The 16393-nt window shown below is 39.8% G+C and overlaps 1 protein-coding gene across 2 annotated transcripts in view; it reads right to left on the bottom strand.

The window, feature by feature from the left end:
* Window positions 1-4310: 4310 nt before the first annotated feature.
* The window catches only part of adamts9 (ADAM metallopeptidase with thrombospondin type 1 motif, 9), a 66262-nt gene continuing 54179 nt past the window's right edge, over window positions 4311-16393 (bottom strand). Inside the window, exons 33-40 of one of the 2 annotated variants that reach the window (XM_070549355.1) lie at window positions 8999-9119; window positions 8793-8887; window positions 8424-8518; window positions 8027-8160; window positions 7591-7682; window positions 6201-6305; window positions 4551-4659; window positions 4311-4439 (exon numbers count right to left, since the gene is read on the bottom strand). In XM_070549355.1, the coding sequence (XP_070405456.1) occupies window positions 4570-4659; window positions 6201-6305; window positions 7591-7682; window positions 8027-8160; window positions 8424-8518; window positions 8793-8887; window positions 8999-9119 (732 nt within the window). In that variant the 3' untranslated portion in view covers window positions 4311-4439; window positions 4551-4569. The remainder of the gene's footprint in view (window positions 4440-4550; window positions 4660-6200; window positions 6306-7590; window positions 7683-8026; window positions 8161-8423; window positions 8519-8792; window positions 8888-8998; window positions 9120-16393) is intronic. The other variant, XM_070549356.1, reaches the window with a different exon arrangement.

The raw sequence follows: 16393 nt of genomic DNA on the forward strand, positions 1-16393 counted from the left end.
CTCTTTAGAAGATTAAAGCGTAAACTACAGAGAGAAGGAGGTAAAGACTCCTCTTTTGGGTGTTGAAAGGGTAGAGAGGGTGGACCACAACGTCTAATTCCTCACATTCTGTTTCACATTATCCTAAATATCTTGCCTGTGAACTTTAGACCCGCAGAAATCTGTCAGGGCTGATTTAGGTTTTATTGGCAGTAGTTTGTAGAGCAGTGGGCATTAAATTCAGGGACATTTTGAACATGTAATACTGCCCATAGTAGGTCAGGTCACAGCTTTAATCCCGGTGGGAATGCTTGTGAGGTCAAAAATGTTAGCAAAAAATCAGATTCCAAATAATTGCATATATTTTCTGAAATGCCTTGCCTCACATCCACCCAAAATAAAAGGGTTGCATACTCCTCTTGTCATCAAATCTAGTTTTTGAGTTGCTGGGAGTTTGCACAACCAATCCACTTTGGATTTGGAGAAGGCTCATGACCATGTCCCTAGGGGCACCCTTTGTAGGCCGCTCCAGGAATATGGGGTGAGTGGCCATTTGCTAAGGGCCATTCAATTCCTGTACCAGAGGAGCATGAGCTTGGACCGCATAGCCGGCAGTAAGTCGGACCTGTTTTCAGTGAGGGTTGGACTTCGCCAGGGCTGCCCTTTGTCACCGGCTCGGTTCCTTATCCTTATGGACAGAATTTCTAGGCCACAATTTTAGATTGACAAGATAAAACACAAATGTTGTTGCAAGGGGGAGCCAGGACACATCAGAGGGGAGTTCACATCCACTCCTCATCTAGAGATTGGGTACGAAGCCCCAGTGAGTGAAACAACGCTGAACGAGACAACAACCCGAGCGACAGGATCACAGCTTAAATGAACACCGGGCAACCTCGATGCCAACTACGAGTGAGTGAAGTACCATTAGAAATCCTTGAAGATGTGAATTCCTGACAGATCTACATCACACCGTCACTTAACGTTCATGGACTCACCCATTGGCTCATGACAGAGAAGGCTGTTGCTGGTTTGGCGTCCAGGAAACAGCAGAGAATGTATTAAGTACTAGAAGCTTGTGTTATTTGTGGAGATAAAACACCATCGTTGCAAAGCAAACAGCGATGCTGTTAACCAATCAGAGACGAGATGTCCAAATATTAGGAAACCAGACTCCAACAGGCCCACTGGAGTTTTTTTCAACAGAGTACGACTTACAAGGCATTTACTCCTACTGGAGACCACTGCACACATATTTAAAATATGAGTGAAGGACTTCTTTAACAGACAGAAGTAGATCAGTTCTATAAATCGGGTTGTATGTGGCAGTGTGAGCGTCCTGTCAGTGTCCTGATTGATCATGCACCCTGGCTACTTGGCCAATGGGATGTCCCTTTGGCCGACTGGTTAGCACGCATGACTCTCACCCGGGAGTCTGGGGATCGAATCCCGCCCAGGCCCTTGTTACTTCACCTTGCCACATGTACACCAGGCTGTGGCGATGGCTCAGGATTCTGATTACATGGATGTTTAATAGAGAGAGTATTTATGGCCCAAACATTTATCAGATCATTTATCATTCCTGGGTTTTACTGGCAGCGTCACAGCGAAGGGCAGACTGCTGCTAAGAAAATGATTTATCAGTGTGAGGAGGAGACAAGAGCAGGGCAGATCGGGCATTTTATTGCACTCCAATCACTGGCCTACCTGCTCTCATACATTAATCATACATGTTAAAGTATGCAGAAATGACTCATGTACAAATAAATGAATCAATAAAACAGGAAATATACTGCCAGATGGTTTATTATGAGGCAATACTCATCATTCAAGGCAAAGGCTTATGTACATTCACAATAAAAGGTCAATTAAATAGTTGCATGTAAAATAAAGAAATACATTTCTGTATAAAGAAAAAAAGACACTTTACATCAGTAAATGCAATAATACATCTTCAGTTACCTGATACACATGTGGCAAGTGAGAACAAAAAGATAAATACTTTAAAATAAAAAATATCCCCTTCATTAGAACACCTGAGAGCCTTGCAGGACTAAAATCTGACATTCACAATCAGAAGTGCATTTGGCAGTTGTGATCTTCAGTCAGACACAGAATGGTTTCTTACCTATGTCCCTAATGTTTGTTGAAATGCATTAAAAACAGTTGTGAATTATCTTTGGCTGAAATGTGCACATTGTTACTCACGGCCGTGAAATAGCACCAAACAGAACTGCTTGAAAAATACCTCAACTGCAAAAATGTCTAGTTCTGAAACAGTCGAACAAGAGACGCAAACACCAATAGCAAACATTAAGTACCCTGATATCTTCACAAAGGACAACAAATCAGAAGGATTTACACAGTAGCATGCAGAAATAAAGCATTTTGGACAGGTGTTTTACAAAAAATAATTCAACGAGTGAAGAGATGGAAGGACTGCTGTAAAAGCAGTATGAGGACGGACCTTCGGACCTGTGGACCCAGTGGACAGAGCTGTCTCCGGGGTCACACTGCTGGCACTTTTTGGGCTTAAAGCTGGGTGGCTGTTGGGTGATACCAACCACAAATCAACTTGTCAGCCAACCCATGAAAATAACATTTTTATTATGCTTATGGAGGTGAGAAGCTTATTCATTAATTACAACAGGATGTTTTCTTGACACAAATCACATTTTAAAAACAGCTCTAATCTAATCAGGTGTTAAACGCCTAAAATTATGTATAAATTTACCTGAAAACATAAGCAGAGATAATTAATAAAAGGGTCCAAACAGGGGGTAGAATTTAGCTGAGGAATGGATTTATCAGTACCCCTTTGCACACAAGATCTCATCTAAACCAACCTGGCTCTGTGCGGAAAAAGTAATTTCCTCCCTTGGTAAATGATAAATTCACCATTATTAACCCACTGTGAGGAAAGCTGAATTCAATTCCACCAGCCTGGTGCTGGCGCCAGTCTCCAAACTTGCAGGATTACAAAATCCCTTCACGAACCTATCTGACTGTATGAAGCAGGCTACAAGATCTCAAAAAGCAACACATCAACAACCACAGAACAACTTCTAAAGAACGCAAGTCTCACTTGGTTGAGGTTAAAGGTTGTTCATGAATCAACAATAAGAAGATGAGTGGAGAAACGGCATCCGTGTGAAAGTTTAGAGACAAAAATATGTGCCGGCCATAAAAACACAAAGGCCTGTCTCACATTTACTAAAAATACATGCTGATGATCCCTGAGACTTTTGGGAGAATATTCTGTGGACTGATGAGACAAAAGCTGAGCTTTCTGGGTGGTTTGCGTCCAAAACTAATGCTGCATTTAAAAAAAACGAACACCATAACAGTCAAACACAGTGGTGTCAGTGTGATGGGCCGGGCCACTTGCTGTAACTGATGGAAGCACGAACTCTGCATGATTTAAAAATACGAAAAAGTTGCTAAGTATCACTTTCATTCCTCTACGGAGATGGGACGGCCTCATCAGTATGCTTGATATTAAAACTTAAAGATAAATGACTTCATCACATAGGAACAGGTTAGTTTTGTACAGTTCAGCTAAAACGCTTCAGTTCATGTGACCTCTAACATTTGTTCCTTTGGATCTTGTTTGCAATGCCTAAAGTCTAATTTGATCCGGCTAAACATCCCCAACAGATACGGACTGTACATCCTACACTGTTGCATCCCATCATCTCTTTTATCGAATAAGTTTACTTCGTCCCCCTGATGCTGACGTTTAGTAAAAGTCAAAACAGCAAAGGCACACGTGGCCTTTCCATGTGGCATGTTTGTTGCACCTGACCCTGTTAATCTCCTCCTAATGAGTCTGCTCTCTGCCTCGCTAGATGGCAGCCTCCAGCTGGAGGAAACAGCTGGAAGTCTAATCATCTTCAGACACCTGGTTGTGGACACGACTGGCTTGTGAACACAACGTGCCAGAAGAAAACTGAGAGAAATTGTACTTTTAAGGCAGGCAGTGAAATGTGAAGCTAACACAAAGTGCAACAGCGCTGTACGTGAAAGCTGAAGTACTGCAAAAGCTGCTTGAGGACCAAAAACACCTCACTGCATAAGAACCGACGGACCGTTGACCATCACAACCACATTATAAGTCACAGATGAAAAGAAAACAGAAAAAATAAAGACAAATATGGCTTTGACACACGGATTAAAGACTAATCTTAAAGTTAAATAACAGGCTGGTATTTGAAGGCAGTTTGTGAGAAAAACAGATGAATGGCTTAGTCCTTGCTTTTGTCAGCAAAACCTTTAAATTATTTTACAATACAAAAATAAATGGTGAGTAAGATAAATAAGGACATTTTTATTTACAGTACTTACACCAGAATAATTTACACTGTACACATGTGAAGTCAAAGGAAGACGAGTCTGCACTCGGAGGTTGCTGTAGCACCACGAAGAAGGAATGTGGTCACAAGACAGGCACCGAAGGACCACTGTAAAGTAAAACCAAAATGGATTCAGCCATTGGAGAGAGGAAATGATAAAAGGAACATTTAGAGATCCGAAATTTAGATTTAGTCTCTATAATAACAAATATTATCTACCTGCCTGATAGTTGGAGATCTACTCCACAGTTACAGGCAGACTGCTGTCGGGGGAAGGAGAACATTTCCCACAGTAGCCTCCACAGACTCCTGAAACACTGCTGCCATCCTGTGGAAACAGAAAGAATTACATCTGCATGGTTTTGTGGTGACATAAACACAGCTGGGTAGCTCAGCAGGATAACGCAAAAGGCTTCTTTGAGGTAGGGTCACCATGACGCATCTCTGTGACTCCTACTCTCGAGTGGAATGACTGTCATTGGCCACTAGAAGGCAGGGACAATCATATGTTTTTACTTATTGGCCTATGTCTGGATTACTCTTTACTTTCTCTTTACTTTTGCACTTTAATCCCACAGAGAAAAGTTGACTGCTAGTCCTTAAGATCAGCTGCTGCTCTCTGTCCTTTTTGCCCCTCTCAGAGTTTGGGTAGAGAGTCTTTGCTTATGCAGCTCCTTTGCTTGAAACTTCCAGAAAGATAAGAAATGTACTCAGTTATTATCCTTAAATTCCTTCAAAACCAAACTGAAAGCATCCAAACCTGCATCAGTGATTGGTAATTGTTTATTTACAATTCATGTTATTAATGCAATTCTTTTGTAATTTTGCTGCCTCTTGGCCAGGACTCCTTTGGATTTTTTTGTAAAATCTTAACAGGATTTTTTTTCCTGGTTTAATAAATATTTAATGAAAAATGATTAAGTTTTAAAATTGGTCATGAAAATGTTCAATGCAGTGGTAGGTTTCTGATCATCCAGTTTTAGATTTTATTGTTTTTTCTTTAGATAGAATAAAGAATTAAAATATATCTCAATTCAGATTTTGAATGACCCCATTTTCTGATATAAGGGTTGTAGTACCCCAAGAGGGTGCTATACAAATACAGGCCATTTACCACTACTGATTCATTTTGAGGACTTTTTTTACTCACAATTCTAGATGGATCCATTTACATACTGTGTTTTATGCTAAGCTAAAGCAAAAGGAGCACAGCCGGGTCAGGAGAATGACTGGGCTTCCTAAAAGATGATACTTTCCCACTTATCTACCTCTGGAAAGTATGTCAACAGACACAATTTCAATTTTGGGAGGAATATCCCTTTAAGTGACAATGTGACGTAGATCTGTCAGGCTTTAAAAATCCTAGAGTTTCTATCAGAAGCTAATGCAGGAGATAGGGGAAGAAGACTATTTCCATGTTCAGCCTGCATTAAATATTTGGAGTGAGCGACCAATTTTTAAAATAACAACTAAAAAAAGGATTTCTCGTTAAATCTGCTCTTTAAAAAACGCCTAAAAAGTTTTCTAAAGTGAAGTCAGTAAGTTTTTTTTCTGATCTTTGCAGGACTCTTCCTCCAACTCTCACAAGCAGGCGTTTTATTGACTGAAGTGGGTCAGTGGACATCAGAACTGTCACCGCCTTCTGTTTTTACTTCAATGGAAGGAACTCCCAAACCTGATCTGCATTTCAAAGTGAAGGATCAAGGTGGGGTGAGAGAGCTTCAGGGAGCAGCTGCCCCATTAAAGAGTTCTTTCCTTAAAGTTAACAGAGAAGCGCTCGATTGCACTCAGTTCTGAAAATCTATGGAATCACAGGAGGACCATGATGGTTTGTGTGTCACTTTGCATCACAAGTGTGTGATGACTGACCTCTGATTTTTGTATTTTAGCCACGGCGTAGTTGCCCTGAGAGATCCATGCGGCGTTTTCTGCCACCTTCAAACCTGTTCCTGACAAGTTGATCCTGAATTGTCCCTAAAAGAGGAGCGAGAAAGACAGAAACTATCATCAGGTTAAAAAAATACTGTGAAAAAATGTTTTTTTGAACAGAAAAAGTTTCTGTGAAAATTTGTCAGGTAGGGAAATAGCATGTTATTGTCCATAGACTGCAAAAAAATTACTTCAGACTCATATCTCTCCTTTACAAATAAGGACAAGCTAAATTAAATGGATATCACAATATTACCCATTCATTATATTATATTATGCTATTTTTTCATTTCATCAAGAAGATTTTAATTCAACAAGAAAATACAAAATATTATAAAGCATCAAAAGTAAAACTCAAAGGTGAGATGAAAACAGAAAAGATGGGCTGAAATGTAACTTCATGAAGATAAAGATTTTCTTAAAAACATCTAATTCCATTCAGTCAAGAGGAGCCAGTTGAGGTGGCTCGGGCATCTAGTTAGGATGCCTCCTGGACGCCTCCCTGGTGAAGTTTTCTGGGCACGTCCAGCCGGGAGAAGGCCTGAAGGGAGACTCAGGACACGTTGGAGGGACTACGTCTCTCACCTGGCCAGGGAACGCCTTGGGATTCCCCCAGAAAAGCTGGCCCAAGTGGTTGGGGAGAGGGAAGTCTGGACCTCTCGACTGCTGCCTGCCCCGCGACCCAACTCCGAATAAGCGGAAGAAAATGGATGGATGGACTTCTAATTCTAAAATTCACTGGCCTAAAGACTATCCTCAACCTTTTTTACATATTTTTTTAGATTTTCAACTAACCACAATTAAATAAATGAAAAAAACACATTGAAACATATCTGTAGCTTCTGAAGCTTTTCTGCCAGTATCTTTAAACACATCATTACACTGGTGTACAGAGTGATAATGGCAGCAGGAGAGTTGGTCGCATGCAGAATAAAACCCCAAAAGAAGAGTAGAAGAAGGGAAAATGGAGCAAAATAAAGAGAAATAATGAGAACGTCTAAACCATTTGTTCTCTCGACCATCTTGTGAGATTGCTGTAAGGGCTTGGAGTTCTGAGCTCTGACACACAGAGATCACTGGGATAGCAGGATTAAGTGAGTCACAGCAGGGATGTACCGGTATTCTGGTTTCCAGAACCTATCTACTTTTTTATTTCACCAATCTGAGCAGACACAGACATGCACTATTTCAATGCCTTTAATTTGTTTTATGTATTTTCAATAATAACATACTTAATAACATGTGTTCAAAAGGTTATATATTATCTGTCATGTTTGTGATACATCTGTTATCAGATCAATAAATTAGTAGCAGTTGCTTTTATTCTCACCTGTGGACAGGTGGCCAGACTATAGCAGTCCCCAGCTGTTGCAAACGGGACACTTTTGCCTTCCCGTGTGGAAGCAAATGTCCAGTCTGAACCTGAAAATCGGGAAAAGGCAGCTTGGTCACACTTACATTTTACAGGTTCTCTCTTTTGATGCTCCAAGATGACAGTAAAGTTAGCTTGCATCTACAATAATGACCAAGTAGTTATCTCTCTAAAAATAATCCAGCTCTTCTTTGAGGGTCATTAGATGAAGACATTTATTTTAATCTTCCAAAACCCTGAAATGTGCCTTAAATTAGAGACATCTTGAGCCCATTAACCCTCATAAAGAGAGGCGTAATTAAAAGGAAAACGCTGCTCTGGTTTGGGAGGATTTTAGCCTAAATGCCGACTTTGGATGCTGCTTTATGAGTGTGTGCAAGCGTGACCGACTCACTGATGATGTGCATCCTTCTGAGGTCTATGCGAACTTTAGAGAAGGTGGTGATGCCTGCAGCAGTGTAGTCTCGACGGCAGTCACAGTCCTCTCTTCTGGAGCCATTGGCTGGACATTGAGTAGGGTCATTGAGTCTGGGACCGGGAACATGCGCACGCGCACATACACACACACACGCACGCACGCACACACACACACACACACACACACACACACACACACACACACACACACACACACACACACGCACACACACACACACACACACACACACACACACACATAAAATAAGCCTCGGCTTAACTTTGCAGGTTGATGGAATGTCCTCATTTTAGCAGAAAACTGCCAAAACTCCGCTGGATTTTTGCTATAAAGCCAACTCCTGTGAGTGGTTTACCTGAAGCCAAAGATCTCAGAAAAATTCTCCTTCTCTCCGGTTGCCAAGGTGATGTACTCCTGTGGTGTGTCCGTCTGCATTCCTGCACAATAAATCTACATCAAGAAAAGACAAAGGAAGGAAAAGAACAGATTCAGTATCAGCAAATAGATGTTTGGAAAGTAATGGACAAGTGAAAAAAATCCAATCATGTCATATTTGTACAAAAGACATTTTTATTATTTTATTTTACACAAAATCTGTAAACAGAAATGGGATTTAACTTCAAGAACAACAGACATTTAAAAAGAAAAGCACAAGAACAAAGGAGGAAACGATTTGCTTTTAGAAACACGTTTTGTGCTTTTGCGCAGTAATGGGATGTTTTACCTTGAGAGCTTTTCCTTGAACACTAAGAAAGTGTTCACTGTCCTGAATGGGACCATTCGTGCTCTGGATGTCAAGACAGCTGGAAGGAAGGTGGCCTAAGAGACGCAGAATAAGTACTTAGACCTATCTAAACTAACTTTGTGGTGCTTTTATTAAGCTTTTCATAACCTATATAAAATAAAACACAATGTTCTTCAAGCACTTACAACTTGGATTGCTGCAGACTTTGGTGGTGCTGGGCATTGCATCTCCAGAGCATCTGTTACTTTCTCCCCCCACACACTGTACAGTCCTCTCCATCACTCCATCTCCACAGCTCGCTGAGCACTGTTTGACAGAAAGAACATGCTGCAAGAGATCTCTGGTTGGGAAACAAGATGGCTGACGGGAGAGTCTCATGAATTTTCCTCCTACCAATCCAACAAATATCATTGAAAGAACTTAACATCCAAGAGATTGATCAAGTCTCTTACATTCTTAAAGAAGTCTTGCTTCTTTTTTGGGAGTACTACCTAAAATTTTGAAGCTTTGAGTCCTTTTTTTTCTTCATCACATGTGCTCTACAAGTAACACTGGGCCTACTGAATTACCTCGAACCTGGAATTCTTTTTGTCTTCTAAGAATTTAAACAGATGATCAAGAAACATGGCGACTAAGAGGCTATCAGAAGGTATTGAAGAAATTAAGAAGTCCCTAAACTTCATGTCGGAAGAACTGAGTAAGGTGGCAAAGCACCAAGACTAATGGACTTAACTGAAGAAGTAAGGCAACTTAAGACTGTGATTAAGGAAAAAGATAAGAGGATTGAAGAGCTGGAAAAAAGAGTTGAAGATCTGGAGCAGTATACAAGAATGGAAGATGTGGTGATTTCTGGTCTGAAGACAAATCACTACACCTATGCACGGAGTACAGCAGGTGACAAGAAGGGAGAAGACGCACCCAGAGCTGAAAAGGATTTGCTTGAGCAGCAAGTTATTCAGTTTTTTTAAAAAACAAAGACATTCCCTTAGATAGCAAAAATATAGCAGCATGTCATACTATTTCACAAAAGCATAACAAGATGCCAACTATTATATTTCGATTTGTGAGCAGGAAATATAAATTTGAACTGTTGAAGATGGGAAGGAAATTAAAGGGAACTGGAGTGTACGTGAATGAGCATCTTACAAAGAGAAATGCTGATATTGCACGACAGGCAAGACTTTTAAAGAAGGAAAGGCACATCCACCTGGACAAGGAACTGTAAGGTATTCATTAGACTCACTGGGTCACCAGAACAAGCAAAAGGTGTTGTTGTTAGAGATGTTGCAGATCTTGAGAGATTTCAACAAATTAAATAGAATTCAGTGGAGAAATAGAAGTACTTTTGTTGCTGACTGTGAAATGGACAATATCTGATAAGTGTGAGAAAAATAGCTATGTATGTAAATGTGTGGAACATTTCATGAGTTAGATGATATTGATCCAGATATCCACCTTTATCACAATGTTGATATGACATGTGATTATTATTGTGGGGAAGAGTTAGATCCCAAGAGAAAAGGTTTCTCGTTAATTCACTTTAACAGTCGGAGTCTTTACAGTAATTTTTTTTTAAATCAAAGAGTATCTTGATCAATTTCAAAATAAGTTTGTTGTGGTGGCAATTTCAGAAACATGGTTGAATGATGACAGAGAACTGTAGGATGGACTAGAGGGTTATGAAATGTTTTGGCAAAATAGGAGGAATAGAAGAGGAGGAGGAGTCGCTATATTTGTTATATCATGTCTTAAATGTAAAATTGTTAACAATATGACCGCTGTAATGGATAACTTGATGGAATGTTTAACTATCGAAATTCAAGTTGAAAGATCTAAAAACATATTAGTTAGCTGTATTTATCGTACGCCTGCATCATGCATAGATCAGTTTATGAGAGAAATTTCTGTAATACTGGAAAAACACAAAGAAAAGATGACTTTATTTTGTGGTGATTTTAATATTGATCTATTGAAGGCAAATGATCACAATAAGACTTCTGAATTTACTGATACAATGTTTAGTTTTGGGTTCTATCCGTTGATTCCAATTGCGTCAGTTTGTTTTCAGAATTGCTGGGGACAATAACCATACACTTGAGTGGAGTTTAAAAATTGCTGGGGACAATAAAGTAGGTGTCGGCGGCTCTGTAACCACATGCGGCTCTTCCATCCATCTGATGCGGCTCTCTGTGCTTGTAAAATAATGAATGGATATTTAAATAAAAAGCTTTATATTTTACTGCATTAATTTTACATCTGTATGCCAATTCTAAATGTAAAGATTGTCTGCGTAAACCTGAACAGTTCCAACCCGGTCTGACTGTGAGACCGGGTTGACGCATCACGCTTGTGCGTAATCATAGGCGCTTCTGAGCTGAAGGATGTCAGATTCTGGGCTTCTCCTCAGACAGGTTCCTGGATGCGTCGCCACATTGGAGACAGGAACAAGCACTATTCAGCCAAAGTTTCATAATCAGGTGTGGCAGTGTAAGGGTCCTGTCACAGTGTCCCAATAGATCATGCGCCCTGGCTACTTGGCCAAGGGGTTGTCCCTTTGGCTGACTGGTTAGAGCGTTTGACTCTCACCCGGGAGTCTAGAGACCGAATCCCGCCCGGGCCCTCATTTCTCCACCTTGCCACATATTGACGGATAAACTCAAGGATGTTGGTTGTTTTGAAAGATTTACCCCGACGCACACTGATGCGAAACCCGGTCTCTCTGAGGGATGTGTCACCTGGAAAAATGTTCTTTTTATGAAATTATGAAACTTTGGCTGAACAGCGCTTGTTCCCGTCTCTAATATGGAGACGCATGACGCATCCAGTCTGAGGCAGAATAGCCTCTTCAGCTCAGAAAGCTCCTCTAGAGACATTTGATTACGCACACAAAGTTTATGTGGAGCAGAAGTGGCCGGGCCACGGCAGGTGAAATGTTCCTAGCCTACATGAAGTTAAACTGTTTAATTGTAACATTAATGTGTTACTAGACACACTGGTCTGGTTGGTTAGACCAGTGTTTGAAGTGGAAAACACACACACACACACACACACACACACACACACACCAATTAAAATAATGCTGATAGCGTGGACTAGAAGACAGGTGATGGTTTACGTATTTAAATGATGATCAGGCTGCTGTAAAATGTAATCTCCATCCACATCCAGACACAATTATCCTCTATTCTTTCTCTATTTGCTCTGCTCTTGTCTGGGCTGACGTAGCTGACGGTGCGCGCGGCGCGCCTAACTAGCGGCTGATGCACATTTTACGCATTTGGAGAGGTGGGCTGGAAGCTTTGCTTTTACTGGAAGATGGTCCACTTAATGCACGGTTGTAGACTAAATATGAATGACAAATGAATGAAAATTAAACTGGGAGTTTTTACTTCATATTTTAGAAATAAAAATGACGGGGAACACATTTATGACATCTTTTTAAATGAAATTTTTTAGCGCGACCTGCCTGCTTCACTAAGCCACTGCTTATTAAGGTCCGTCCAAAATTACCGTGGCCCACCCAAAAATGAAAACCTGGCGCCGCGCCTGTTATAAACCTCTGCAAATTGTTGTTCTTCACTTTATCAAACTCAGACTTTGTACAGCTAATGTCAAGATGTAAAATTATGAATTCAGGCGAGCTCTTCCGTCCCTCCCTCTCCTGCTCTCCTGGAAACCCAACATCGTCTGTCAGAAGCGGGAGGTGAAGAAGGAGATGAGGCAAACAGAGTGAGTGCGACCTAAAGAAACCAGACTGGTGTGGAGGTGAGCAAAACAGCTGGAAAAGTGTGGGTGTTGAATCCCCCACGGGTGCGACGCCCATGCGAGCGACCAGTACCAGCTGCTGTCATGTTGTGAGCAGCTCTCTGCTGTCTGAGGGTAGGCCCCGCCCACAACGCTGCAGCCGCTGTGGCTCCCAGTGTTTTCTTTACGGGAAACGAGTAATAATGGCTCTTTGATGGGAACAGGTTGCCGACCCCTGGTATAAGATCTGAGCTGGTAAAACAAAAATCCTCATCAGCAGACGTTTTTGGAAGTGGGGGGGACACAGCTGCCAATCACAAATTTTGCCGGGGACATGTCCCCGGCGTCCCCGGTTAAAATGACGCCTATGGTTGATTCTAAAGCCCAGCAGAATAAAGATGGGCAGCGCCACTTTGATTGACAACATTTTTTAAATAAGATAGATGGTAAAATACATAGTGGACTGTTAGTCACGGATGTAAGTGATCACTTGCCTGTCTTTTCAGTGCTTGAAATGAATAATCAATTTAATATTTGAGAGGAAAAGATTGATTGCCTTGGTAGAATAAAAACACCTGAACACATTGCAGCTTTTAAAAGAGAATTAGAAAATTATGATCAGAAAAAGGTTTATGTGGAAGACACTAATGATGCATATAATGCATTTCTAGACATATTTTTGTCAATCTATGACAGCCATTGTCCACTAAAAATTTTTTCTGAAAATCTCAAAAAGAAAAAAACCATGGTTGATAAAAGGTCTGGAAAGAGCGTGTAAAAGGAAAAATAAGTTATATAAGATTTTTTTGACAAATAGAACTAAGGAAAATGAAGACAAATATAAGAAATACAGAAACAGATTAACAACTATTTTGCGATATGAAAAGAAAAGTTATTATAAAAAGCTGCTTCAAAAATCTAAAAATAATATAAAGGCTACCTGGAGTGTCCTTAATAAGATAATAAAAAATCTGAATAATATATGTTTTCCAACATATATTGTAAAAGAAAGTAATGTAGTGATTAAGAATATTGAGAGTATAGTCAACAAATTTAATGATTGCTTTGTTAATGTACGTCCCAATTTGACAAAAGAGATTTCTGTACCAGGAAGACATGATGACAAATTTTTTAATTTTACTTCTTATAAATGTAACTCAATGTTTCTTGGAGGAGTCTATGAGAGTGATATTATAGATGTGGTGAGTAAATTTAAGAGTAAAAATCCATGGATTGTGACGGCCTTGATATGTCATTAGTTAAAGAAGTTCTTCATAGTATCCTTCAACCATTAACTTATATTTGTAACAAATCATTTCAAACTGGATTTTTTCCAGATAAAATGAAAATTGCCAAAGTGATCCCATTATATAAAACTGGAGATAAACAGGTTGTGTCAAATTATAGACCAGTATCTTTGCTGCCTACATTTTCAAAGATTCTCGAAAAACTATTTGAAAACAGACTAAATTATTTTCTTGAAAAATATGATTTATTGAATGACCATCAGTATGGGTTCAGAAGAAATTGCTCAACATCTCTAGCAGTGATGGAATTTATTGCAACGATTGTGGATAAAAAACAGATTGGAATAGGTGTGTTCATTGATTTACGCAAAGCCTTCGATATGATAGATAATTCTTTACTGTTACAGAAATGTGAAAGATTTGGTTTAAGAGGTGTTGTACAACTTTGGTTAAATAGTTATTTGGAAAGAAGACTCCAATATGTGAGTATTAATAATATGAAATCTAAACTTAGAAAAGTAACTTGTGGAGTTCCGCAAGGATCGGTGTTGGGACCAAAGCTATTTTTACTTTATGTAAATGATATTTGTACAGCTAGTGATATTTTAAAATATGTGATGTTTGCTGATGATACAAACTTATTTTGTTCTGGAGATAACATAAAGGAATTACTGAAACCAGTGGAAACAGAATTGATGAAGTTAAATAGATGGTTTGTATTTAATAAACTATCACTGAATGAAAGTAAAACAAAATTTATTATTCATTTATGTATCTCATCCTTCTCGACTTGAGTTCGGCCTTCGATACCATCTCTCACACCATCCTCCTCCATAGATTGTCTTCCCTTGGCATTTCTCATATGAACCGCTTGATTGGTTCCGTTCATATCTCTCTGGCCGTACTCAGTTTATTCAACTCAAATCCTTCACTTCCCATCCCTTCCCTGTCACTACTGGCGTCCCCCAAGGCTCTGTTCTTGGTCCACTCATTTTCATCACTTACCTTCTTCCCCTGGGAAATATTTTCCGAAAGTTTGACATCCATTTTCATTGTTACGCGGATGACACCCAGCTCTATGTATCCTCCAAACCCTCCTCTTCACTCCCTCCTTCCCCCCTCACCAATTGTTTATCTGAAATCAAAGACTGGTTCACATCAAACTTTCTGAAACTTAACAGTGATAAAGCAGAAATGTTACTTGTTGGCACTGAATGTTTACTATCCAAAATCCACAGCTTTACACTTCCCGTCGACAACTCCTTAATTTCCCCCTCCCCTCAGGTCAAGAGTCTGGGTGTCATCCTCGACTCCTCACTATACTTCCAGTCCCACATAAACAATATTACCCGGTCTGCCTACTTCCATCTATGTAACATTAACTGCCTATGCCCCTCCCTCACTACTCACTCGGTCGCCATCCTTGTCCACAGCCTCATCACTTTCCGTATTGACTACTGCAACTCTCTTCTCTTCGGTCATCCTCACAAATCCCTCCATAAACTCCCAACTTCTCCAGAACTCGGCAGCCCGCATCATTTCCAGAACTCTCTCCTTCCACCACATCACCCCTGTTCTTCAGCAGCTCCACTGGCTCCCAGTCACTTCCAGAATCCAATTCAAAATTCTGCTATTTACATTCAAAGCCATCCATAGCCTAGCTCCTCCGTACCTCTCTGACCTCCTTCATCCTTCAACCTCCACTCGTCCCCTCAGGTCCTCCTCCTCCATCCACCTCTCTGTCCCACCTTTCCATCTGGGCACTATGAGGGGCAGGGCCTACAGTCGCTCTGCACCCCAGCTCTGGAACTCACTCCCTCCTGACCTCCGTAACATTGATTCCCTCACTCTCTTTAAAACCAGACTCAAAACCCACCTGTTCCGTCTAGCATTCCAATAGTTACTGTCTTTGCTCCAATCTGTCTGTTTGATGCCATTCTATCTTATATTGTTGTGTATTTTATCTCTGTCTGGAAAGTGTCCTTGAGTGTTTAGAAAGGCGCTGTTGAAATAAAAGTATTATTATTATTATTATTATTATTATTATTATTATTATTATTATTATTATTAATGCTAAATATAGATGTGTGTCGGTTTTGGGAGTTAAGTTATGGAATGGACTTAATGATGAACTGAAGATGTGTTATTCTTTGTCATTTTTCAAGAAAACTTAAAAAAAATTGCATCTTCCAAAGTTATAGAAACTTAGTTTGATGTCTAACCTTGTGTTGATTTGATATCTTGATTTATCATTGCTTTTTCTTTAAATGTTATGCATCTTATCTATCAGCCTTGGTTAAGGATTTGATTATCTCTGTGGGAGTTAAGGATAGGCTAATTATAAGCCACTAGGCTTCAACCTATTCCTTTTTTTGGTTGCTTGATTACTTTTATGTAAAACTGATAAATTGTTGTTGTTGACCGAATAAAAATATCTATCTATCTATCTATCTATCTATCTATCTATCTATCTATCTATCTATCTATCTATCTATCTATCTATCTATCTATCTATCTATCTATCTATCTATCTATCTATCTATCTATCTATCTATCTATCTATCATCTATCTATCATCTATCTATCTAT

This window comes from Nothobranchius furzeri, chromosome 3 (genome assembly GCF_043380555.1).
Source record: "Nothobranchius furzeri strain GRZ-AD chromosome 3, NfurGRZ-RIMD1, whole genome shotgun sequence".
Lineage (NCBI taxonomy): Eukaryota > Metazoa > Chordata > Actinopteri > Cyprinodontiformes > Nothobranchiidae > Nothobranchius > Nothobranchius furzeri.